This window comes from Tachysurus vachellii, chromosome 14 (genome assembly GCF_030014155.1).
Source record: "Tachysurus vachellii isolate PV-2020 chromosome 14, HZAU_Pvac_v1, whole genome shotgun sequence".
Taxonomy (NCBI): Eukaryota; Metazoa; Chordata; class Actinopteri; order Siluriformes; family Bagridae; genus Tachysurus; species Tachysurus vachellii.
In genome coordinates this window covers 16,406,348-16,433,360 of record NC_083473.1, presented here as the reverse complement: position 1 = coordinate 16,433,360, position 27,013 = coordinate 16,406,348, and the positions used below count along the sequence as shown (strand labels likewise).

Sequence of the window (27,013 nt, the reverse complement as noted above, 5' to 3'; positions counted from 1 at the left end):
GATAAAGGAAACAAAAGCTGTAGCTGTCAGAATAGGTCTCTTAATTAGCTGTAGTAGTGTTTTAGGGGGAAAAGTGTCATCTTTATTCTATATGTGCTTATGCACTAGCCTGCAGATTTGGCCCTCGGATTGGTATGAAATGAATACATAGTTCAGCACATATATATATATTTATATATATATATATATATATATATATATATATATATATATATATATAAAATAAGGTGTGTTTTGTATATAAAACTGTTCTATATTGCTATATTGCAATATTCTTGCTGACCTTGTTTCCTGTGACAATATGAGGGTCATATATCCCTCGCAGTCTCTCGGAGTGGGGCAGGAAGATTTTGTGAAGCAGAACTTCTACTCTTCTGGGGAATGAACTGCCTCAAGGCTATCAAAGTGGAACAGGCAAAGAACATACAATGAACAAAGAAGAGTACTGCACTGTATAAATATTTTGTACATAAATCTTGAAGATGTTTTACAATTACATGTTGTGCTGCGCTTTGATACTGCATGCATTCTGTTTCTACTGGCTTGGTCATATTTTATTTCTATAATTATTTATATTACAGAAGCATAGACACACTCTGACTGACAGGAGCTCCTCAACAAGAAACCCACTAAGAATTAAATTAAAGTAAACTTCTATCGTCATCTATCTTCTATCATTCTATCATTTATTATTAAAGCATTTAGATGAGGGAAAGTGCTGCCTGTCCCTTTTAAATGTTGCCTGTCCCTATGAGATCCTCTATCTAGTCCATCTCCTGGCCCATGTCCGTTAGAGCCAATCAGATGTTTTTTCAAGACATTTTGTTAAACTATATTTATCCATGAATATGTTTAGAAATATCTGAAGTCAATTTGTTAAAGATTGATTTAACAACTGTATAAGAAACTTGCCCATCCAGTAGGGTCATGAGATGTCCATATGCAGAACAAGTAAATATTAACTGTGATTATATATTTAATACAAAGTTAATATATATTTGAATAAATAAATACATTACACAAAATAATTTATTAACTACATGGTGTAAAATGTTGTGTTTGAATAGAACAGCGATTAGAAAGTTATTAGAGTAAGAAATTGCTGATAGTCAGCCTCACGACTGATTTCCTAACATATCTCTATTCTCTTAAAGATACTTTATGCAAACGGATTTGTAATTTTCTGATATTTTCTAATCATTTCAGACTTTGAGATAAAAAACAAACAAAAAAAAAAAAAAAACTTTTTTTCCCCATAAATATATTTTAATGATGCCCTTGTCTTCTGCAGACAAGACTGTGGGTCAAAGTGAAATATATAAAAATGAAATAAAATAATTTAAAATGAAACAAACAAACAAACAAACAAACAAACAAATAAATAAAGATGCAAATAACCTACATTATTACATTATTGAACAGACAATTTAGATTATTAAAATACTGTAGAAATCTTTAATGGTTCTTATTTTTATTTTTTTACTTATATTTTAGCAGGGAAATCAGACCAAAAGCAATGCAACCCTGTACATGTGGCGCCTCAGTGTGATTAAATGGACATGAGCACTTCTCACTAATACGAGGACATTTATAAATAATAAAAATAATAATAATAATAATAATATTAATAATAATAAAAAATAATAATAATAATTATTATTATTATTATTATTATTATTATAATTATAATAATTATAATAATTATAATAAACATTTCATATCAATCAGAATATGATCCTTGTTTGTTGTGTAATGGCATTATTTTTTTAAATAAACGAAAAGTGGATGTTTTGAGTTTTAATGCCAAACTAGACAGAAAACTAGAACAAATGTACGTTTAGTACGTCAGAAAGGAAGCAGTGTTTTGCGCATGCGCGCTTACCTGTCTGCGCCGTAGGTCGGCTTCCCGTGCACGGTCGGCCTTCCCGTACATATATTCGCCCTGTATTTTCAGAGCCGCAGCGAGCTCGGTGTCCTGCAGCATGTTCAGATCCGCTCTCCGCCTCTCCCTCTCTACTGCTCGGAGCATAACACAAGCCCGATCACAGAATATAGGTAAATGGTGCATGGATTCGAGTTTGAATGAACGACCTTGTTTTGAGAGCACATTCTGAATGGTTTCAGTGATAAGCTAGGTAGCCTAGCAGCTAGCTAGTTAGCTTGCTCGCTAATCACAGTTGGGCAGAAAATCTTGGCTAGCTAGATATTAAGCGTTTGCAATCCTGTCTAATGCGATACATCAGTAAATTATTTTGCTTAGCGTGCGTTGTATTTTGGTAAATGATCTATTTCCACTAGCTAAATTTTGTCATGTCCTTGTAATGACCCGCTAAATGTTTTCAGGCCTGACAAAGTGCATTAGCATGCTAGCTCTCTGTAGCATTCTGCCCTTGTTTCACTCGTCCTTCAAGTCCAGAATAGATTTCAGAATAGAAGCAAACATCAGCTTCTGTATTTTATATTTTAACAGACATGTAACACGAGGGACGTTGGCCTTTAGCTTCTTTTTTATAGCGTTTTGTTTTTAAAGTAACAAATATTTTGTTGTTTTATTATCTCTTAACTGCTAATACTAGCTTCCTGTAGATAGCAGTTTGCTACAGACTCCATGTACTACAATTTAGATCATGTCTACCAAGGATACAAGCCTGGTTGGATAATTGCAATTACTAATCACTAGTAATGCTTTTTCCTTTACTATATGTATACTGCTGTAATACACAAAGATTTGAGGAAGTATATGTATGATCCAGCCACACGGAAATGCAGGTTTTTCCTTTATTTGCTTCGCTTGTTGCCCTTGTTTAATGTATAACCCCCGAGTGAATTTGTTCAGCCTTTTATGGCTTTATTGTGTCAACATCTCACAGTGGATGCTTTACCTAACAGTACCACAGAGTCCACAGTTGATCATAGGGGTCCACAGGGTTCATCAACTGGTGGACCAACATCAGGATATGGCACAAATAGTACAAAAGTACACAAATCAATACTGTAGCGGAGTTGTTAAACGTATGAAAATATGACTGTTTTTTGAATAAACTAACCTGGTTTCCGATTTATTGCCCTGTGATATTCTCAATTATTTAGCTTAAGGAGATTGTCAGGGTAGTTAGAAACGCTATATCAGTAAAGGAAAACTGATGCAGATTTGTGAACTGACAGCGAGGCTTGTTTAAAGAAGCATTGTTGCCAAAGGCAAAACATTTTAAAGCTTATTAGACAATGAACCGTGTGATGACATCAGGAACAGGCCCTTTGTGCATTTTAACTGATTACTTCTGACTTATAGGACTAACACCTATTAATTTCTATATACCAATAAACATCCCAACAGCTGTTTTAGAGTGACTCGTGCTTAAAGTGAAAAATCTATATATGCAAAGATCCGTTCTCATAATGCAGAACTCTAAATATTATTTCCAGAGATTGTTTTTGAAAACTAATTCAAAATAAATACTGGCTTTTATAGATTGATGTCTGTTGCTCATGACACACACTGATACATCACAGAGTAAATGAAGTTAGGTTACATTTTCATTGATTTGGTCTCTGTTGTTTGACTGACTTCACTGACTCAGGGAGGACTGTTATCAAGACATCAAGTCTAATCCATTGTTAATGATACAGCATTGAATTTTGTTAACACAAGGCATGACCTAAACATGATAAAATTATTGCTTAACTGTGTATACATTCCATCTCCATTTGAAATGTTTTCCACTTGACTGTGCCTCTTAAAAAATGTACTTAGACTACTAACCTAGTGACATGTCTCAAGGGGACCTTGCTGTATTCTCTAGCTAATGCCCACTGCCAGTGTACTCTTACACTATCCAGGCCCTGGTAGGGGTCATGTTACTGATTTAGGTAAGGTCCCTGAGGTCAGGTCCTAGAGCTTACCTCTGCACATCTAGAAGAGATAGCATAATATATATTTTTTATATTCCACAGAGGCTAGAGTGGCTCAGTAATGACCCGTTATGTTACTGTCATGATGCATACGTTCTATTTTAGGGACCCTGTCAATTTTCCATTTCAGTGAGTGTCCTGGCATTTCAATCTGTATTTAAATGGTCTTTGGTGAATATATTTTCCATCTGTACTCTGCATGTTAATTTTGATCACGGTTTATTGTTTAACTTATTTACTGGTGAATTAAGCATATATTGGTGTGATTGGTCAGTTGTCCACAGTTTTTTGCAGTGCAGTTTTTTATATATATTTAATATTTTGGAGTCACATACAGGCTGTGGTTTTCTTTGCTAATTGATTGTTTTCCTGTCAGCTCCTTTAGCTAGCCGCTGCTATTCCCATGGCAAGCAAGAGACAGATGAGGAGTTTGATGCCCGCTGGGTCACTTACTTCAACAAACAAGATATTGATGCTTGGGAACTCAGGAAAGGTAGGATATGAATGTGTTAAATAATTTTTAGATGTCTATATATGAAAGTATATCTATGTATAGATAAATAAATAGATAGTTATGCTTTTGTTATATATTTGTTGTAATGTTTAATCTTTGTCTTGATCCTTTAGATAAGCGACATTGATTTGTTTTTCCAGTGAATTGTTTTTCTAACTCTCACCACCTTAAAGTTTCAAGGAAGTAAAGGATAATATAAAGTGATAAAGGGGAAAAACGTTTCCTGTAACATGCTTTAAATGCACAACTGCTTCATGCTTTTCAATACACACAGGATTTCTTTTCTGACTACTTAAAACATCCAAATGGGTCAATCTTGAAATTACTGGCTCTTCACTAACGGTTATTCACCACTAAAAACAGGAAGTATATTGGTTTCAAATGACTGCAGCAGTACAAAGCACATTTTCTTAATGGAAGTCCAACTTTGATCATGTAGAGAATCATGATGATGGCTTGTGTGTGATTGAATGGGTAATGAAATTTGTATCTATCCATGTTTTTGAGTATATAGAAGTGTTTAATGCTCCTGCATCAGTAACACACTTCAGTATGTGTCTCTGGTTTCTTTATTTCTTCTTTCAGGTATGAACACTTTAATTGGTTATGATCTGGTACCTGAGCCCAAAATTCTGGAAGCTGCGTTGAGAGCTTGTCGGCGACTAAATGACTTGGGCAGCGCCATCCGTATTCTTGAGGCAGTTAAGGTTAGTGCAGTGTTTTAAACAAAGCATTTTAATTGCCTTAACCTTGCAATTGTATATGAATTTACTTATAAAAGCGTATCAATTAATTATCATACAGCTATTGATTATACAAATACCCCCCCTCCATTTGACACAGGACAAAGCAGGTCCAAACAAAGATATCTATCCATATGTGATCCAAGAGCTTCGTCCCACGCTCACTGAGCTGGGAATTCCCACACCTGAGGAGCTTGGCATTGACAAAGCATAGACTTCTGCAGTTATGGTGAGTGTTGGTGGATATAACCATCTTTGTACAACAGCCATGGATTTGTTACAGGGGAATTTTATGAATCATGTCTCATGATATTCCTCATACATAACAGATCAACCAAGACATTTTGTTGTCTATTGTTTTATTAGTTTTGCATTAGAGCTATAAGAAATCATGTAGTTAATCGGTACTGTATGACTCACACCTATCAATCTAGTCTTTCCGTTTTGGCCATTTCTTAAAATCTCAGGGATGGTCCAATTTTAGAAATTCAGTATAAAGTTGAACGGAACAGTGTTAACAGTATTAGTTGTTCAAAATATACATATTGAGACAAATGAGCTGTAATGTTTGTGTTCTTCTCACAGAGTCTTTCGAGGGACAATTGCCATGGTCGGACTGAGTGGACCTCCTGTACTTGAAGTCTTTGCCACATGTCGTGACATTTGTGTTGTATTTAATTGGCCTGTATAATGTTCTTTTGCCTGTAAAATAGTGGTGGAGCTAATAAAGGGAGATATATATATTTACTGAATCAGCTCACTGTTGTTTCTGAATTGTACATGAATTCACTGTAACATTACATACTGTGTGAGCTGAATGATCTTTGTGCAACTCCAGCACTTGTTTCATCCTGGTATGAAAATAGATGGCCACTAGGGGGCAGTGCACGAGCTTGTTTAGGATTCTATTGCCTTATACAATGCATTGAAATAAGGGATTGTATAGAATACAGTTCCAGTGAAACAAATTCTACCACTGTTTACTGCAAATAAATATTAAACCAAGCAGATGTTTTTTTTTTTTTTTTGTACTCCTTTTCCATGGTCATCAGATGAATTAAAGTATGATGTATAGTTTTAACCTGTAGAGCTGTTTGTTGGTGCAGCAGGTACTAAATATCCAGCTGTTTGATTATTATTCCCATTAGCCATCATTTATACCGTTATAATTTTGTTTATTCCTATGAGTTTCTGTCATTGTACTTTCCGCTCAAAACTTAAAGCCAAAACTTTTTCATTTCGTGTGTAATGTGTGAAGTTAAATAAAATTGCAACTACATATGACAGTATTTTAATTTGTTTTACGCTATTAAACTTTATAAAGAAGCTCCCTTCTGAAATAATCGTGACTGGGAGACAAAAAAAAGAGAGCTTTCTGAAGGAATAACTGCTTATAGCTTATAATGTAACTGATAATAGGAACTAACTTTTCTCGTCTATGTTTCACAGCAGTCCTTATAACAATAGACAGTTAAAAACAATGTGTTTATTAATGAATTTAAAAAAGTATCTGGTAAAAAGAATAAAACACTTGATTTTATTAAATAAAAAAATCCACATGGGGTAAAATGTTGAAATACACACGAATGTATTCTAGTAAAATATAGTAGAGAGTATCTAGCTGTAACAACACAAAAAATGCTTTAACATTGTTACTGAAGATGTATATGTGGATGTATAAAAAATACATATAGTCTAAATTTTATTATATTATAGTCTGGTCTTTATCAGCAATCAGGTCTGTTCTGAACTCAAGAGTTTGCGATGACCCATCGGTTTCTCAGGAGCTCTCGGTTGCACTTTTGTAAACTGTTGTAGAAAGGACATTATTTACATTTACATTATTTACTGTAAAGTGTCACCCAAATGATGATATGGTTCAATTCTGAGTCTGGTTCCTCTCAAGGTTTCTTCCTCATTTCGTCTCAGGGAGTTTTTTCTTGCTCATTAGGGATAGGGACATATATATAGTATCTTACATTTTAAGTTAATCTTTTTTAAATGAATTTTAAACTTTAATTGTATATATTCACTTATTTATTTTTATCCTTACTTTTTCTTCTTCTTCTTCTTCTTCTTCTTCTTCTTCTTCTTCTTCTTCTTCTTCTTATTATTATTATTATTATCATCATCATTTTTCTCTCTCTTCTGTTTCCATACTTCTGTGAAGCTGCTTTGAGACAATGGGAAATTGTTAAAAGCGCTATACAAATAAATGGAATGGAATTAAATTAAATTGAATTAAATTTTTATACATAGCTAGTTGACGTTTGCTGAATCTTTAATTGGCTGAATGAATCACAAAATAAGACAGAAAAAAGTCCTACGTTGCACCGTGGATTGTTTTCCTATAACAGCACGACTCGTCGTCTTTTACTCTTTAGTTATTCAAACCTTCTGGCCAATCAGAAACGAGCATTTAACAAGGCTTAGCGTAACACTGCAAAACGGGGACGATATATTGTTTGTAGTTGACCGTCATAGAGCTTCTTCTTTATATCTTCATCACGTTCAAGAATAAAATCATCAAAATGATTATTTCAGAACCCACTGAAATTATAGTACCGCAGATACCTTGCGGTCCCTGAATCCCTTGTTTAAAGCATGGTCTTAGAGTACTGACGGTCATGAGAATTTCCTGGCTACATTGCACCAAGGAATGTGTCTGTGTCTTTAATTCATAAATGAATAAATGTGTGTATAAAGGTGTGTGTAAAGGTGTGTGGGACAGCACAGTGCTGGAAGGCCTACTTGTTGCTCTGTGTGTGTGTGTGTGTGTGTGTGTGTGTGTGTGTGTGTGTGTGTGTGTGTGTGTGTGTGTGTGTGTGTGTGTGTGTGTGTGTGTGTGTGTGTGTGTGGTGCTGGTGGGTGGAGGAAAGCCAAGGGGAGTGTGGGAGTCCCCATACACGCGCCACTTCAGGAGGGGAGGTCAGCGAGCGTTTCCCTTTGGCTGGCCCCCTGTTTTTTTCCCCCTAAATCCCAACATCGATTTTCTTTTTTTTTTTTTTTTCTTGGGAGCACCAGAGGACTATCAGAGGCTTATCACGAGGAATATTAACTACTCGGCTGGATGCACACACTCTGGGCTTTTTGATCGAGCACAGACGAGAAGAAAAAAAAACTCTGTAGGAAAAAAAAGGGATGGTGGACAATTCCAGTAGCAGCAAGGCGCAAACGGTGAGTCCGACAGATGAATAGCTACTGTAACGTTATTACATCCTCAAATATTCATGAAGAGTTTAGAAAATGTATTAAGAGTCGATTCGATTTTTTTGCGCACGAGGGCGCGCGTTTTATTTCCCCACTTTTGCAACTTAGTTTGTTTTAATGACCGTGTAGTTTTAATGTTGCCGGTAATTCAGTTTGTACACGTCATGACTGGAGTTTGGTGTGTTCTTCAGTCTGCACACTGTTCCCACGGATTCTACAGTCTTTACAGATAACAGTTTAAGTTGAGAACTGAAGCTTTTTGCTCTTGGCTGTTTGTCCTCACTGGAGATTACATGGTTACATTGGAAGTGCGCCATAGTGTTTAATCCGCCGCCTGTGTTAGATGGTGTAAGTGTTGCGTCTGGTTTACATTTTACACACTCGATACAACTTTCGACAGACACAATTATCATCGTGTAAATGCGGCTGATCTGGACGGATGTTTTAAAAATGATTTTAAATTTAGAATCCAGAGACTTGGTGTTTGGCCGGAAATCCGGTCACCGGGTGCCAAGTAGGCACGGATCAGGGTCAAAGGACAAATGTGTGCGTTTTTTTTTGTTTGTTTTTTTTTTGTTTGTTTTTTTCAGCTTTTAAAATTTTATTTGATTGAATTGTTCTACTTTTAACAAGCCAGGTACATTTATAATTGAATCCCAAAACTATCTAAGTGTAGTTTCAATCTGTAAGTGCTGATATTTTTAAATGGACGTATAGAGAAGACCTTTTGTTTTTTTTTTGTTTGTTTGTTTTGTTTGTTTTTTAGTCTACATAGTGCTCAGATACTGGAACAAACTTATAATCGGGTTTGTTAGTAGAGAATAAGGAGTTATTATGGGATTCAACCTTGCCTCATTGCTTAATTACGTTACTGGTGTGGACATGATCTTTCTATGCAACTGAATTTATGGATGGTTTGAGTTTAGATGGTACCTTCTTTAAAAGTAAAGTGTTGTTCTGAGAAATACGGTTCACTCTTTTAAAGGAAATTGACAAAGCTACCACCAAAACTAATGATGTTTGTGTATTCAGCCCATCTTATCTCAGGATAGTGGTCTGGCTGGAGCATTCTCTCAGGCGACTCTTGGTGCAGTGGCCGGTGTTAAACTTGAGGCGGTCATGGAGCAGCTCCAGAGGCAGCAGCAAGCGAAACTGGACATGGAGAGAAAAGAGCGACACCTGAGCGAAGCCCACATCCTGTATGCCCAGCAGCTTGCTGCTCAACACGCCATCATGGCTTCTGCCCGTGCCCAGGGAATACCAATAAACCCAGAATACTTCAGCAACAGTTCCAGAGAACAAATGCTGAAAAACAGCCAAGGGCCTCCAACCAGGGTTTCTACCCAAAGTAGTGTAGAATCTGTGCAAGATGGAGAGGACGATGAAGAGATGAACAGAGGACCGGCTTCTGCTGGAGAAGATGAAGATGAGGAGATGATGGATGGTGAGGATGGAAGTGAGGATGACGAAGGCGATGGTTTGGAGTTTCTCAGAAAGCAAAGCCTGGCTCTTCAGCAGCAGGGGGTGGGAATCGCTCCATACCCTTTCCCAGTCTATGCTGCTTCTCCTGCAGCTGCAAAAAAACGAGCCCGCTCACCTCCACCAAAAGTGAAGGATGAACCAGAGGACAGCCCATCCCCTACTGAGCAGCATTCATTCAATACGCCAAATGGTCTTGCCGACTGGAGTTTTGAAGACTCAATCAAACAGGTTTGTCTTTTGTTTATAGTAGCTTTTATGTTTTCATATTCTGAGGACTTTCTCAGAAAGGGGAGTTTTACTAAAAACAATTATTTGACTAGATTTTTCTTTCAGTTTATAGAAGTTGCATGAATATGTTTTAGTGGTTTAAAGAATTGTTTAAATAGGTTAACACATTGAACACTCAAGTATAAATGCTTCATACTTGAGTGTTCAATGTGTGACCTTCATGCAGTCAGCCTAGCAGTGCAAACACTTCATTTACTCTTTCATTCATTCTTTTTCCCAAGCATTCATACTTTCCTCTGTTCTTCCTGGCCAGCGGTGCTTTCTTAGTACAGATACTTGGCAGCATTTTTCTGTCTTGGCTTCTGTCCAGAGAGACACGCCGCCAGTGTTGTTAGACAGAAGGCCAAGTTGTTGGAGGCACGTGCCTCTGCTTCAGGAGACCAGTCATAGTGATTTACACACTGTGATGCACAAATACACAAATATTCTAAGAATATAGATTAGATTTCATTCTAGAATTGTAAGATCTAAATTTGTTGTTGCTTTCTAAACTACTTAAAATCAAATTGTTAACATACTATTAACTTCGTGTAGAGAGGAATAAAATAATTTTCTTGTTTTTTTACGTTGTCCATTGCGAGCTCTGATGTTTTTAGCACAGAAATTTCTCTTTTAATGTAGCAGAGATGGTTTTTACTTTTCAAGTTTTTTGGGAATAATAGTTGAAGTTGTGAAAATTTCATTTGCATTTGTTTTAAATCTATGATAACGATTTAAAGCACCAGCTTCTGCTTTCTTTCAATTCTTTTCTCTTTTTTTATATATTAAACTCCACTACCTTTTTTTATTATTTAAATTGAACTAGACACACAGTAAGATGTGTTTTAGAGGAAGCTATAGGGAGAACCCAGCAATAAAGCTATTATGGCAGGAAGTGCAGCTCCATGTAGATGGGCAGCACTCTGATGTTTTGGTCACACCCATGTCACTATATATTTATAGGATAATGGTGGGTGTGGGTGAGATATAATTTCCTTTGCACCCTCTATGTCTTGCCAGCTGGATGTGGGCTTTATTACTGGAGGTGGTTTAGTAGAAAAGGAGTTTTGTTAGCTTTAATTAAACAATCATTTAATATGTACATTTTGTAGGGAAAAGTCTATTTTTAAAGTTCAAACACATTGTTCAAATATGTTTTACATAACATACATAACTTCATTTGCAGTGCTCAAATAAGGTTAAATGTAATACCCATGAAACTAATTGGATAGTGTTGTTCCATTATTAGCTGTGTGCTCACCCAATGGTTTTATTATGAAAAGAATCAAACGGTTCACCCAAATATATTTTATCTTTTCTTTCGGCGTTTACAGACTAAACACATTTTGTTGATTTTTAGAGATTGGTTATGGGGATTGTGTATTAGGACTGACCCCAGCAGCATTCTGTGGTCACAGAAGTTATTAGAAAGAGAGGAAGAGAGAGACTATTGTGTTAATGCCTACTTTATAGATCTCTGGCCATGAGGTTTGGTTCAGCTGCTGTGAGAGGAATTTATTGATGACCGAGAAGTAGCTCGTCTCCATTTTGTTTAGCTTTCTTTTTATCCTTCCTTTTCATGTCTGTTCTTTAGTATTTAATGATGCTCTGCAGTGGTGACAGTATCAGATTGCAGTGTGTGTAGGGGGGCTGGTTTGATGGCACCGGCAACACAAAAGAGAACAGATGCCACAAATTGCATTTTCAAATGAGGGTGGGGGTTGTCTTTTTGAAGCTTTTCACACTTTAAAGCACAAGTCAATCAGTAAACACCTACACAGTGTCAGGGACTCTGGTGATGTTTGCTTATATCTTTAGGAAATCACCCAATTAATTGGAAGCTTTAGATTAAAAAAAAAAAACACCACACCTTCAGATCTGCTTTGTATGTTGTCAACATGGAAAAGAATTTGCTAATTAAAGTCACATGCATAATCCTGGAGGAATAGCCTGTTGGTAGTCATGAGATTAAGTAATTTAGGAAAAGCTGCAGAATGACACTTTCGTTTTGGGAAAAAAACTGGAGGTGTTAAACGTTTGAGAGTAAATATTCTATGTTCTGTTTCCACAATAATAATGCTGACTGATGTTTTCATAGACTACTTGACCAACATCATAGGTATAATGTGTTTTGAACACACACACGCATATGGTGGTTGTAGGCTCTTTTTCAGTGACGCAACACTCAACACGCTTTCTTTCCCCAAGCATGCTAATCTACTCTGATTAATGCTGGTTTAATCAGGCTCAGTGAGCAGTGAGACACATTTGAACTGAAAGCTGAATTATAGCCTATAACTGCACCTCACAAGAAGCATGTTACTACTATCCCTCGTGTTGGAGTTTCCCAGGTTGATGAATTCCCAGGTTTTTTTTTTTCTTTTTTTTTTTGCACTACGAATAACAATGGCTTGAGTATCACTTCACACAAATCTTTGGCTGTTTGTGTTGTTACACAAATGACTTTGCTGAATGTGATCTGTGCTTTTTAGGGGGTGTTTGTTGTTTGTCCTTTTAATACAATAATAATTCTTGCAACAAAAAAAACAAAGGGTTTCTTTAATTTCAGGCTACAGAAAAGAGGTTGCCATGGTATTGTGTCTGTCTCATGAAGGTCACATTTAGAATTTCATTCTCTCTCTTGAAAGACTGGTGAATAAGAGGCGCTTCATTGTAGGTTGGAGAGCAGTCTTGTCAAAAGCTGTTGCATTATTTAATTGACATTTTGGCAACACATCAAGCGTGTGCTAGCAGATTAAGTCTGCTGTGAGCAATCAGTTCTTATTATATCGATGTTAAGTCTTGCGGTGGTTAACATGAATGTCTGGCAACTTGGATGCATTTATAAATGAAGCTTCCTTGGATTTGAATTTACTGAGGTTTTAAGAATATGTATTTTGCATAGTGTAACTATGTGCATTTACACGAGTCCGGCTATCATAGAAAGTAATGGCAAAAAAGTATCTTTACAGGTAGAATTTAAAATAAGAACCCTTTGTTTGGAATTTTACTAATTCAAGATATTTTAAACAAAAAAAAACTCCACTTTGAATGGCAGATTATTGTGAATAAAAACTTGGTTCTAAACAATGATATTTCCATCATGCTTATATTTTCAGTAATCATCATGCGCTTTGTGTATGTCAGCAGGATGTTCAGTATGATTGGGAGGTATTATTGGGCATTAACACTGAACAACTCTCTTGGGTCCTATGATCGCTGCTGTTAATGCAAAGTGCAGCCATCTGTGAGATAGATTTGGTCATTCGTCATTAAGATTCGCATTTTTTGTCTGTCTTTGTAAGGCAAATGGTTGCTGTGGTTAATTGTTCCAAATTGTCTGTCTCCAGTACAGACAATACAAACTGTTGAGATGTTCCATGACTTTTCAGGATTGTGCTGTATACTTTGTGGATGGGAAGGAAGATGTAAACCAAATCTGAAGTATTTGATGATAAAAAGCTTTGGGGTGATGTATGGAAAGGGTGTAATATTGGTGTCTGGGTTGTCCAGACCCACCCAAGGGAAACATTCCAAGTGGCATTAAACGTTTCTTCTCCTGAAACGGTGAGAATTCTCACCAGGGTTTTTTTTGCGTGAACAAAGAATAGAGGGAGTGGCCACGTTGTTGTGTGATTTGTGACCTTTTCTTGTCAAGTTCACTGGACGTAACTGGAGTAGTAATGGAACGGGGGGTGGTAATTGAGCAGAAAGGTAGATGGGGAAGCAAAGGGACTGCTTTTTTATTTCCATGTCCATTTCCTTTAACTCTCAGAAAGTCTAGAATGTCTGTCATCCACACACCCCCACCCTCACCATCGACGCCTGTCCTGACCTGACTGAGGTAGTTTTCATTCAGAAAGGTTGAAGATCCTTGCATTTATATACCATTATATAAGCATTTTAAGTGTGTTTGAAGTCCCAAAGAGTCACACTGCAGTTTGTAGAACATCTGCAGCTTTAGCATCGTCTGTTTCTAGATTCTTCCACCAAAATTGCTCAGGAAGTATTTAGTCTCTAATCTGGAATGTTATTTCTTGTACAATCTCAAGCCTTAGTCATTGTTGGCATCATTAAAGAGAAGCACAATCACTATGATACTGGACAGTGAGATATTCACATCTGTATCCATTTCTTTAAAAGGCTAGCTGTTCTTTGATGTAGCAAACCGTCTATCCTCAAAAGAGCTGCCGGCCTCCAGATTAGCAGTTATAGGCTCCTCTATGGCCCTTTGTCTGCTCTGGCTCTTCTCCCATGTGTAGGATGAGTATTAGTGCTCCAAAGTGAATTTCAACACTGTTATTACACTTCCACCGTATCATTTACGGTTAGGTCCTGTACTTAGTTTGCTTACGGTTCTACCTATATGTTACACTGAACGTTTTAATGTCACATTGTGTTTCTTTCATAGAATGCACTGTATATGTCGTGTTAAGGTTTACAATGATCAGCATTTGCTTTGTCATGTAGTAACTGGGCTGGTAGAGAATCTGTGGGATTAAAGTACTCTCTCAAAACCCAAGTGCAGCCAGCAGTTAAATAATGCAATGTTTAATGGACCACAGGACTGATTATCCGGTGTAGTTTCGAATTTGGTTTAAATAGAATGATTTGTGACTCACACTGTGGATTTTAATCAGAAAAACTCAAATATTTTTGTAGTGAAAGATGACAACTTAAACTGACCAAACAATTCTAAAAATGTTTTAATCTCTTTATGAACTTTATAATGTTTTTAGATTTTTGTAAATTGAGATACACAATAGCTCCACCTGTGAATGTTTGCACCACTGACCAGATTTCTTTAAAACACGCAAAATATAACTTTCAAACACTAGCAGTCTGTCTGCTTCTTTCTTTTTTTTTTTTTTTTTTTTACTTTTATCACTTAGAAACCACTGTTACTTTTGCATTTGAAAACCAGACAGATTTGTGTGATTGTCGAGGTCACGGTTGTCTGAATTGTTGTTTTTCGCTATATGCACAGTAACTATTTTCCTACCGTTATACATAAACGTAAGCCAACATCCTCTTCACATTTCAGGATGTTCCACTGTATGCACCCAACCTCAGCACAATGCATTGGCACTTGGTAACATAAGGTGTTTGTCCCATCTCCCAGAGTAATTATTTGACATGGTCACATGTAGTTTCTGTTCAATTGATATGGGGGATGGGGGACTTCATTTCCTCTTTCTGACCCAGATGGTCATCTGGTTCCTCCTCTTGGCTAATTTGCCCTCTCACTATCAGTCTTCTCTAATATAATTAGTGAGGCCAAAGCCTGATAACAGCTTGCCCAGTTTATAAATGTCTTTGCTGTGAGATAATGTTATATAGTGTGTGTGTAAATCTAATTGCCATGACACCTCCATGAAAAATGGCAGCTGAACACATTTGGGAGGACAAAGTGTTGACTTTGTGGTTAGCATGTATAGCATTAGGTTCCTATTTTGTCATATTGACTACATAAGCAACACTTATCTGTATTTATGATTAGTGTTGGATGTATTTGATGCTCATATAGTACATAACATACTATACTGTGTAATATATGGACGCAACCCCGTCTTTCTCTAAACACACAATACCACACAGCAAGTCTGCCCTCCACAGTTCCCCTGTGGAGCGTCTCCCCTCGTGTGGGCCCAGCTGGTGTGTATTTGCTATAAACTCTGAAGATCCCATTCTCTCCCCAGCTGTGATTCACTTAGCATATTAAAGAGGGGGATGGAGAGAAGCTCCTGTAAAACTGCTTTATTACCTCTCTGCCTTGTTGTTTCTAAAGCTGCTCAGAGGGACAACCTGGATAGCCTGTAATCAAGCAAAGAGTATATGCATCAAGGAACTGTAAGAGCTTGTAAGTGCTTTATGAGGCCTGCCATGAGCACCACTGATGAAGCAGACTCCAAGAAATCGACAAAGATACCTATAATAATCTAAGTGGCTGAAAACCCCAAGCAAAATATTTTTATTAGCTTAAGTGTTTTTTTTTTCCTGTGTCATAGGTTACATTCTCTATTGATAAGTTAAAACTCAAGTTAATGCTGAAAAGTGTCCATTATGCCATTGGAAACAGTGAGTTCTATAGAGTTTAGAGGTCAGCATTAATTTTGTTTCAAACCTTTTCTTTGTCCTGTTTGGTTCTCTGTCTGTTTGGTTCTAATTTTGATTCAGTGGCCTTCCTGTCTTTTGGGACTTTATTGACATTTTCTGCTTGTGTAAACTTTTTGGAGTTGAGTGACTCTCTTGTTCTACAGAATGGCAATGCGAGTTGGAATGAAGAAAGCGATGGAGGGAGAGGGAGAGGGGAGGCCTCCAGAGACTTTGCCAAGGTAAACCGTAAGATCTGAAATTCATGGCTGCTGGTGTTCTTATCAGTGACACATTGACCCAGTTTCACAATGGTATCTAAAGCGCCTACGTGCCCAGATGATAGCATGTCGTAACATGGTGAATGCAAATGGATTGCTCATAATTTGTATATATTTTTTTATTAAATAAACTGGACAGTCAGTTTTTTGATTTCATGTAACAAATAAATCGTTTGTGTTTTTTAAAAAAGAATAATTATTAATGTTTACATGTCATAGACATTAGAGAGTCACCTGATAGTAGCAATGTTCTATAAAGAATGTCATCTGAGAATATCACATTCAATCTGAGTATCAATTATTTATGTATTTATTTTATTATTTTTTTGCAGCTTTATGAACTGGACAGTGACCCTAACCGGAAGGAGTTTCTAGATGACCTATTCACCTTCATGCAGAAAAGAGGTAAAGCAACAGATTTCTTTATTCTTTGCTTTCTTGATCATTTTGTTCTGTGCCTGAAAGAGTAATAATAGTTTAAATATTGCACACTGCACAAATCAATTTAGAATCAAAAATGACTTTAACAAGTGACGTTTTATACAAGTTAGTTTATCTCTAACCTGTGTAGTCTTTCACCAAAATCATCCCTGGTGTTTCCAGGACACACTAAATATTCTCCTGTCCACTTCAGGCGTATTTAGTTATAGGTCCTCTCAGTATCTAAGTATCCACACACTTATAGTGCTCACAATACTGACACTCCAGATCATCCAAACAGACATTAGGTTTTTGGTCATAAGGCTGTTAAACAGTTTCACTCTGGTTTTTAAAGACTGAACATAGCACACAACTAACTCCTGGGCCAGACTAAGAGGATTCACAGGTACTCCGTGATTGTCATATTGTGACAATGAGATGAGCCTGGCAGCGTCATCAGACTAAGCTTTCAGGGACAAGGCTGTTAACCTCTACCTTAGGATTTAAACTCATCCAGATGGGGAGCTGTGTGTGCCTGTGTGGGACAACCCCCCCCAAAAAAAAAAAAAAAAGCCCTCTGTGTTTGTGTGTAACTGGAGGCGTCAAGAAGTTAGACGTAATAGTGGAGGGCGAATGGCAAATGTTTGATTGTACCAAATGTCTGTCGGTGGGGTCCTCTCCTCATGATTAATGATGTTTGTTTGACTGTTTTAGTGTGAAAGACATGCTAGTTGAGCCAGACAGTGAAAAATGGGGTTACTAACAATCCTCAAGTTGTTCCCATCAGGCAATTTAGTGTGGCCCACTTGAGAAAGGAAGCTGAGGGATGTTGTTTTATCGGTTCCTTTTCCTACACACAAAGTGGGGCAGATTGAGGGCCGCTACGGGATTTAAAGTTGACGTAGCGTCGCCTGGATTGTCTGCAGCTGAATCTATATTTTGGAAACAAAACAATAGTTTATTTCTAATTATATGTCCAGCTCACTGCAGCCTCTGGGATTCATGCACAGATCCCGTGATGCGTCATGTAGTTTGCATGGTTGGTTGATTGTAGAAATTTGGCTCCCAGTCTTTGTTAAAATTGATCATTTTAGGAATTTGAATTGGTCAAACATTTCCTCTTAATGAAGCACAAATGTGCACACACACTTCAATACTCATGGGCCTCTACGCATTGTCCTAGTTGTCAAAGTGACTGAAACCTGATAAGAGTGGAGGAGGAGAGCAGCAGGAGCTGCAGGCAAGATGGGCAAAGTTGTGTGTGTGTGTGTGCGCGCGCATGCAGTGGGGGGCAGGTGGGGTGTCCACTTGCTTGGGGCCTTAAGGAGAGGGGGGGTGAGGTGGATTAAGGGGCCTCCTGTCCTTCTGCAGAAGATTAATGAGTTCCTAAAATGTAAGGCCTCACCTTTTGATATAAAGGGAATACCACACAGATGAAGGAATAAGACAATAGAGAGCTTTTAGATCAGCAGGAGACCATAAGAAACAGAGAAAGAAGTGATTTTCTTCTAGAGCCATCTTTGTGGAGAATTCAGCACGTGCCTTTTCTTGATGAGTGGAAAATGGATTTGGGGGTCATGTATATCGTGCTGAGTTAACGATGAGTATGGCATGTCCTGTTTTGTGGACGTTTTGTCTTCTGCTTTCGTGAGCCTTGTTTTTTTCCTCTGGTGTGTTTTTGACATCCTGCTGAATGGATTTCCTCTGTGTTTTTATGTGTTCTGCTGTTCCCCTGCCGAAACCCTCAACTTTTATGGCGATCTGCTATTTATATTGGAAAGACAAGAATTTCCCCCCCACCCCAAACAAACCCCACACCCCACCCCACCCTTTCCTTGTTCTCTTATGAGCTAATGAATCTTCAATTCATTTCATTTTCACAGTTAGAGGTGGACTGTGTAGCCTTACTCTTTGTACAAATCATGGTCATATTTGGGCCTTGATAATGTCACCTTCAAGGCTTTTGTTGTTAAACCTAATTTTGATCGTACACACTAGTCAAATGGAGTTCTGTACTTATACTTTTACAAGCAGGATAAATATGGATATGCATCTCAGGATACCTACTTGCCATAGGTATGTGTGTAGGTTTGCATGTAATTGATTAATGTCTCATTAAACTCATTAATGTAGCATGTATAGCGAATGGCTTTGCATCAGTAATACTGGATTATCCCCTGAATATTAGCCCGTGTGACGCAGGACTGTTGGGTTCAGACTGCATGTTATCAGCAGGCGGATAAAGGATTTATCAGATTGTAGAACAGTTTTTTGTTTTTATTACCTGCTAAATCAATAAATAGACATCCTCGTAGATAGATGGCTGTTTCCAATTAAATGTCAGTTTCATACATTTCCATGTATTCGAGGCAGACACACTGATAAATGTAGTATATTAGTTATAAATCAGTGTTTGTGTTGACTGACTGCTCTTTTAGCACTCCTTTATGCAGTGCGGTTTCTCCAAACAGCCTTCCCCCTTCTGGCCTAACAAAAATTTGATTGTGTTTAGGATTCATGGTTTATAATTTGAGAAGTATTTGACTTTTAGGTTTATGTGAACCTTTCCTCATTAGTTTGCAGGTTTGAGTATTTACGAGTATTTGTTGCAAAGATTCACACTCACTCACTCATTTTCTACCGCTTATCTGAACTACCTCGGGTCACGGGGAGCCTGTGCCTATCTCAGGCGTCATCAGGCATCAAGACAGGATACACACTGGACGGAGTGCCAACCCATCGCAGAGCACACACACACACACTCTCATTCACTCACGCAGTCACACACTATGGACAATTTTCCAGAGATTGTTACAAAGATTATTATTATATATTTATGTAAATAAAATTACTTTTAGAAGAGTAATAAGATAATATATTTTAGCTGGACTGTTTTATGTTAAGGTGTACGGTTTTACTTCATCCTTACATTATGTTAAATTCAACACTGATTTGAATTTATGATTTGAAGATTTTTCCACCGAGTGTATAAATAAGTTGGAATGCAGGTATAAGTTGCAGATTAACTAAATAAACAAATAACCCAGGTTGAAGTGGTCTTTGTTTTGTCTAACACGTGATACCAGTCTACCATGTGCCAGTATCTAGTTTATCAGTATGCAGTTTTGTAAATGCACCTTGCTGAAGATATTCCTATAACTTCACACAATCTTTTCTCCTGCACACACAACAGCTCAGATCTTCTTGTCCTAACTTGTCCCTTAGCTGTATTTTCCTTGTATAATTTCAACCAGCATATCATCCAGGATGTCTGACCTGGTGTTAAACCATGCATTTCCTGTGCCCCTTACCACCTACTCTACAATAAGAAAGACGAGCATTGTTTAAGTCTGAGTGTGGTATTTCCTTCGGCCTAACTGCCATCACTGTGCCTGCTATTGCTTCGTTAAATGAGTGAAGGTTTCTTAATGTGGAAGGCCGTTTCCTCGCCATATAAGTCAAAGGTCATATTCACTCGATTCTTTCTGCTGGCTGAGCAGAGAATAAAGAAGAAATAGTGGTCAATAAAAAGTATCCGTTTTCTCTCGAATACTCATGAAAATTCCTAAGTGGATTTAATTTATGTTTACTCTCGAAGAAGTCTTTATGGAAGAATGGCCTTTATGATGTCTTCTAATGGATGCAAACCTTTTCTTCTTTGTCTCTTTCTTGTCTCAGGCTTGTTAGTTGTGACCTCACAAGTCATGTCCTGACTGCATTAACGCTGCATGTCTTCAGACTCTAATCACAGTACTAAAGCCCCCGCTCACTCTTTTATGTCATTAACCTTTCCTGATTTATCTTAATGCCCTTTCCCTTATTTGGCTGATTATAGCAACGTGACCGGTTGAAAATTCCTAGAAAAGTCACCAGCCGGTTTACCATAAATGCTGTCTCACGTTTCACATAAGCTTGGTCAGTTTTACAGTTATGGTACATGTTACACAGTTTCTCTTTTGACTGTACCGCTTTACATTCCTCACTTTTGACCCTCTTCTTAAGCCGTAGCATTGTGACCTGGGTTTAACCCTGAGCTTGGACCTGTTTACTGGTCATCTGATGAATGGGTAATGTCATCCCCAGCATTAAATAACATGTTTTGGCAGCCTGGCATTTAAATCATGGCATACTCTTTGGGTAAATAAATACATCGTGAATATTGGCGTATTCCCTAGCAGGACTTGTGTGTGTGTGTGTGTGTGTGTGTGTGTATATATATAGCTAAATATATAGTTCTATCTCGGGAGATCTCTCTTGCTGTCTGAATGACATTTATTTTAAAGGTTACTATACGCCACATTTCACGCTTCTTAGAAAGCACATTTGTTAAAGCAGTTGTGCTTATGAAGAAATAGCACAGCTGTTATAGCGTTTTCAATCTGTATAATGTTTATTGAGCACCATCAGTTGAGACTCATTACAGTCTTTCCGGTAGCTCAGGAAACACCAGTCTATAGTAAGATTACAGTCCATCACGGCTCATGTTTTGTTGTTACGTTTTCCGTTTATCTCTTATGCTTCTCCTTGTTTATGTGCACCAGTATTTCTACTTGAAGCATCACAGCCAGACATGATTTGTGCAGGAATTATTTAACTTTTTAAATTGTTAGGTGGAAGTTTTTTTTTTTTTTTGGCTCTTCATAGCATATTCAGAAATAACTACATTATAATTATTATTATTAAACATAGATTTTTAGTCAGGATTAAATTACAGGTAGAACTTTTTATTTTTATTTTTTATTTTTATAAACTAAACCTCTGTAAATTGTGTAAAGTATTTATGTGCTGAACCTGATCTGTGGCACTTACGTCAGGACCATGATTTGTGCTTCTCATTCAGTGAATCATTTTAGTCATTGAGTTTAGTGAGACCTGTTCTGGTTCATTAAAGATGGAGAATTCTTGTATGGACAATTCGTTCTTTTTAACATGGACTTGCAAGTATATTATAAACTGACACAAAACGGTTACTACTTTAATTAAACTGTTGTCTGCCTAAGAAATTGTCATACTCTAGATACACAATTGGGGCAAAGCATGCAACTGGATGGGTTAGTGAATTTCACTTGAGTCGGTGAAAAGATGTAGTTTATCTATGCAAGTTTATCTCTAGTCACAGCCTGACAATCTGCATTTAACTAATGTGTGCTTTTTTTGTTTGTGATGCATTGCTGACTATTGTGATCATGTTTATCCATAACACGGCTTTTCTTTGTGGGTGGAGGATAAAATTGCACACAATTGAAATGTTTATCTTAAAACAGCTGCAGAGCCCTGACACGTGAAGCTTGGCAGGACACAGTACGTGAGATGATAATAAAATGAACACAAATAACTTCAACAGCTAACATAAATAACGCTGTACCTGTTAAAGCATGCTTGATGTACAAAGACATGCATATACGAACACAGTGTTCATATACTGAATCCACACAGTTGTAGCATAAACAAGATAACATAATGTTACCCAACACTTTCTTATGCGACACTGCAAATAAAACTCTGAAATAAAGGAATGGTAGAGCACTTGGTCTTCAGTGAGGCATGCAAACAATTGCTTGGTGTAGGGACTTGTGTCTAATACACCAGTGGATCTTATAGTCTGGATAATACCAGTAATTAATCTCTAGTCTGGGCTTTTATTGCTTTAATGGTTTTTGAGTGCTGTCTGTAATTCCCTGCATGACTCATCCTATATGGATCTACATACAATCATGTTAAGGCTAACAGACTTCACTTTATTTTTTTTCCCCCCTTTCAAATCATGTGTCTTAGACAACACCAGAATACGGAGCAAAACCAGCAAATTTCATTCTTTATATTATATATACCTAAACTACACAAACTTAAACCCATTTCATGACATGACAGCACTTTAAATAACATAATTTATTCTCCTCTATTTCTGTTCCCAGGTACCCCAGTGAATCGTATCCCCATCATGGCCAAGCAGGTGCTGGACCTCTATAAGCTCTATAAGCTTGTGACCGAGAAGGGAGGTCTGGTGGAGGTGATCAATAAGAAAATCTGGAGAGAGATAACTAAAGGTTTAAACCTGCCCACCTCCATCACCAGCGCTGCCTTCACCCTCCGCACACAGTAAGAAAATGTATTATGTAAAAGTATATCACTTATGTGCAGGTGTGTTCTCAGTCATCTTGATCAGTTTTGTGTTGTAATCTAGGTTGCTCTATATGCTGATTATTTATTTCTTTTTTTTGCACGCTCATTTTTCCTCTGTGTAGGTATATGAAGTACCTGTATCCATATGAATGTGAGAAGAAAGGACTCAGTTCCCCAGGAGAGCTGCAGGCCGCCATCGACAGCAACCGCAGAGAAGGCCGTCGGCCCGGGTACAGTAACAGCCTGTACCGCTTCTCTCCTTCCCCCAGCGGTGGAGCCCCTCACCTCCTCTCTCCTCCTAAAATGCACCTGCCTAACTCCGGGCACAACGGCATGCAGAGCACACCGGGTCCAGCCCTTAAGAAAGCGACAGGTAATCATGGATGGATTCGTTCACCTTCATTTAGCTGTAGCTTCCTTGTTTAAATCAGGGAAAAGAGTAGCTGGTAGATTACTTATAGGTAACGATCCCAATATTTCGCCAACTAAAACATTTTACAGGTTTGTCTTAGTTAATAATTGATATTTTGTTTGGCAGTCTGCTGTGTGAAAGTCACACTGACTAAACGTTTCAGGAGACCCAGTATCACACTGGGGTAGAATCTTCTACAAGGGGAGCATTATTAGGAACATAAGTGTTATTCGTTATAATCAGACATTAGGCCAGAAAACAAAAGGGTTGGATATAAACAACATGCAAACAGTCGTTGTACACAACTTGAATCAGCAACATTTATCCAGATTGTGTATTTCATGAGTTCAAGCTCCCCCTTGTGTCTATTTGCCAGTGTTAATTATTAATTACTATTTTAAATATGTAATACATTACTATGTAAAAGAAATGTATTGTCCTAAATGGAGAAAAGTTTCAGAGCTTAAAAATAAATTAATTATTTTTAAAAAATAGTATAGACTTTTAAAATGGCTTCATGATATTTAGGATTTATTCAGTAACTGATTTTACTAATATTAATTGAATTTACTTTACTATTTGTTTACTTAAATTATTATTTTGGAAATTATCAATTACCTTATTATCAAAGGGTCTATCTAATTAATAGATTAGAAATGACCGAATTGGTTCTTTTTTTTTAAATAAGTGATTGTAATGTGATGAGACCATAATTTCACTCATTCATCACTTGTTTGATATCAGAAAAGATCAGTCTTGTATGAATCATCCTTTTGTTGTCCTCATCAGTCTTATTTGATCTGAATGCTTAGTTCCTGAAGATGGTCCAGCTTCTATGTTGCCTGGTAGACTACCCTTGGCTCTGGCACTAGGCCACCAACAGCAGCTGGCACGGGCTGCCACATTGGAACAGTTGCGTGAGAGGTTGGAGACGGGCATGGGTGCTTCAGCTCTGGCAACTGGTGCCTCTGCCATAGAGGGGCCTGAGAGGAAGATGGCCCGCCTGGCTGAAGAGCAGCAGAGGCTTCTGCAGCAGGCCTTCCAGCAGAACCTGCTTGCAATGGCCTCACAAGTGAACCCTGGCAATCTGCGCCTCAACACTACCAGTACCCCCCGTGGTGAGTTCACAAGCTTCATCTAATCTTGTGTTTGGTGGGAGATCTGAGTGCTACAATGCCATCACAGTGTTTCTAACACAATGCTTTTTCTTTCTTATCTAGAGGAAAAGCAGGATCTGTCTCTTAGTATCTCCTCAAATGGATCAGCCAGTATCACTGTCTCAATAGAGGTTAATGGGATCATTTACTCAGGTGCGTGACAGAATTATACACCAGCAACTTTCAGTAAATTTAGGATATTGTTTAAGTATGTTTGCTTAAAGTTTGCTCATTTCTTTACAGGATCACTGTATGCTCAGAAGTCATCTGGAACTCCAGCTACTCTTATAGGCCAGAATTGCTCTGTCGATCCCAATGGCCCCTCCTCCTCTAAAGGTTCTGGCTCTACAGAGCCTGCTGCTATCGGCTCTCCTTAGCTCCCAGCAGCCACACGGACTCTCTCTCTCCTTTACAGAGAGTCTAGTGGTATACAAAGCCAAGTCTACCTCCTTTTTGAGACATCGGGTTTATTCTGCTGAGAGTGATTACACACTTACAAAGATGAGCTGTAATTATTCCGCCCTTTTGCAGAAGACCTCTGCCCTTTACCACTAACCTGCTATAGATTCTCTCAGGACCTGAACGATCATGACAATGGTCTGATTACAACAAATACTCACATGTTTTAATGACAATGTCCTGGGCATCTTTCTGTGCTCTAGACATTTGATACTAATGCAATATGCCTTCCTCTATGCATTTATTCCCAGTGAGTCATCCACCTGCAAACAATCATGGCACAAAATATTCTGCCAAAATCATACAGCGGGTGTTTGATTGTTGGACATTTTTCCATCAGTACTGTTTGTTTTGAAGAGTTTACCGTATGTGTGCACATCAGTAATAGATTCCCAAGCATCCGGATTGGATTTTTGTTTTTCCTTTGTTTTTCTGTTGTTCTGTCTATTGTCTGGGTAGAGGAGTTTCCTGGTTTTGTGCATTTTGCTTTATTTAAAATGGATCATTTTTTTTTCTTCTCATTTTTTACTTTGTCTATTACTTGATTTGATTGGATTTTTTTAGTCTAGATATCCCTAAGTATTGTATTGTTTTGAGTATTGAAACTGATATTTACAAAGCCAAATGCAAACTTATTTTCATTTACAAACTACAAAGAAAAAAAGAATTAAGACCATAGTGGGGACAGCGTTCCACGTCAATCATTTCGTTGGCAGCGTTAGACGATCAATTAGGCTCACACATTTGGGCCCTTATTCCTTGACTCCATGGAGCAGGATCGAAGCAGTTTTCAGAAATATTTACAAACCACTCCAGATATTAGAATGCTGAAACGAAGGACCAGGGTATTTGTTTATAAATAGTGTTCTTTCAATATATACTGGTTTTAATAACCATGTGCTTTAACATAACCGTAACAACTCGCTTCTTTCTTTCCCCTTTTTATTTTCACTTTTTCAGAAGCCTCAAATGTCTTTCCATATTGGAAAGCTAGTTCTCAGGAATTTCAGATCGATCTCAGCGTTAGTTTGCAATTTATTTTAAATCTTAGCACCAAGTCGCCTCACGTATCAAGGCTAGATATACCTCAGCGGCAGAAAGTGACTATAGCTACCTCAAAGTTATCTTTATATAGTATGAGTTAGGATTTACCTCAGAATCAGCTCCTGATAAATCAAGACAAATAAAGAATATTATACGCTTTATGAATGACTTTTTAGTGAATTCCAAAGTATTCTCAGGTTGCTAGTACAAAAATACCTCATACAGATAATGGCAAAATAGGAACATCATTTTTTTTTTACTATGTGAGAAGAGTTATTTATGTGCAGATGCTTGATCTCTATTTGCTCTGTTTGCTGTACTTATCTGATGACTACATAGCTTCTAACCAAAGATCATCAAACTGTATTTCTACTGTGTTCTTTCTGGTGTTCTTACTTTATTTACGCATGGAGCTTGACAAAGTGGAATTAAAGTCTGATTTAATGCAGCAAGTCTTGTGGTTTTTCTTAAACATTTGCAGTCTTGCACTGGTTGCATATGTGTGGATATGCATTTTATTTTGTTTTGTTTTTTTAAAGTCTAATCTTGTAAAAGGTATCTCAGGAATTAAACAGAACATGGCAGACAGCTTATATGTGGGACTAGAAATAAATTGCAAGTTCATCTTCTTAAAGAGTGCGGGAATTTTCTAAATTTAATGCCTTATTAAAATACTTGAAGTTAATGGAAACTGAGTTTACTAGAACCACAGTGACCTTCATTCTGTTAACTTAAGACCCTATAACCACAATTGTTCACGAAATAAAGACCAGGAGTCTGAGGATCTGTTTTATTTTGTGGTGGAACTTACATAACCCATCATTATCATAGTTCATATATCTAATATTGACTTCTTAGTGGAACAAATGACACTTAATTAAGCTTATATATACAGC

The 27,013-nt window shown here is 37.5% G+C and overlaps 2 protein-coding genes across 4 annotated transcripts; both read left to right on the top strand.

Moving 5' to 3' along the window:
* The first annotated feature begins 1,893 nt into the window (after positions 1-1,893).
* On the top strand, positions 1,894-5,921 carry LOC132856888 (cytochrome c oxidase subunit 5A, mitochondrial). The gene is made up of 5 exons (XM_060886754.1): positions 1,894-2,055; positions 4,289-4,405; positions 5,012-5,133; positions 5,270-5,398; positions 5,755-5,921. The coding sequence occupies exons 1-4, from the start codon at positions 1,983-1,985 to the stop codon at positions 5,381-5,383; spliced, it is 426 nt and encodes a 141-aa protein (XP_060742737.1). The 5' UTR covers positions 1,894-1,982; the 3' UTR covers positions 5,384-5,398; positions 5,755-5,921.
* Positions 5,922-8,035: 2,114 nt separating this feature from the next.
* arid3b (AT-rich interactive domain 3B) lies at positions 8,036-26,565 on the top strand. 3 transcript variants are annotated; one of them, XM_060886101.1, is made up of 9 exons: positions 8,036-8,346; positions 9,412-10,089; positions 16,389-16,463; positions 16,835-16,907; positions 22,838-23,021; positions 23,168-23,418; positions 24,270-24,575; positions 24,678-24,767; positions 24,858-26,565. In XM_060886101.1, the coding sequence occupies exons 1-9, from the start codon at positions 8,311-8,313 to the stop codon at positions 24,989-24,991; spliced, it is 1,827 nt and encodes a 608-aa protein (XP_060742084.1). In that variant the 5' UTR covers positions 8,036-8,310; the 3' UTR covers positions 24,992-26,565. The 3 variants fall into 3 exon arrangements, with proteins under 3 accessions (XP_060742084.1, XP_060742085.1, XP_060742086.1); XM_060886102.1 differs by lacking the exon at positions 8,036-8,346 and adding an exon at positions 8,392-8,727; XM_060886103.1 differs by lacking the exon at positions 8,036-8,346 and adding an exon at positions 8,893-8,923.
* The last annotated feature ends 448 nt before the right edge of the window (positions 26,566-27,013 follow it).

Coding starts and splice junctions, on each gene's coding strand:
- LOC132856888 (XM_060886754.1), top strand. CDS start 1,983: ATGTTCAGATCCGCTCTCCGCCTCTCCCTCTCTACTGCTCGGAGCATA. Junction 2,056..4,288: donor AGCCCGATCACAGAATATAG/GTAAATGGTGCA, acceptor TTTTCCTGTCAG/CTCCTTTAGCTAGCCGCTGC. Junction 5,134..5,269: donor GTATTCTTGAGGCAGTTAAG/GTTAGTGCAGTG, acceptor CATTTGACACAG/GACAAAGCAGGTCCAAACAA.
- arid3b (XM_060886101.1), top strand. CDS start 8,311: ATGGTGGACAATTCCAGTAGCAGCAAGGCGCAAACG. Junction 23,022..23,167: donor GCCTTCACCCTCCGCACACA/GTAAGAAAATGT, acceptor TCCTCTGTGTAG/GTATATGAAGTACCTGTATC. Junction 24,768..24,857: donor TAATGGGATCATTTACTCAG/GTGCGTGACAGA, acceptor ATTTCTTTACAG/GATCACTGTATGCTCAGAAG.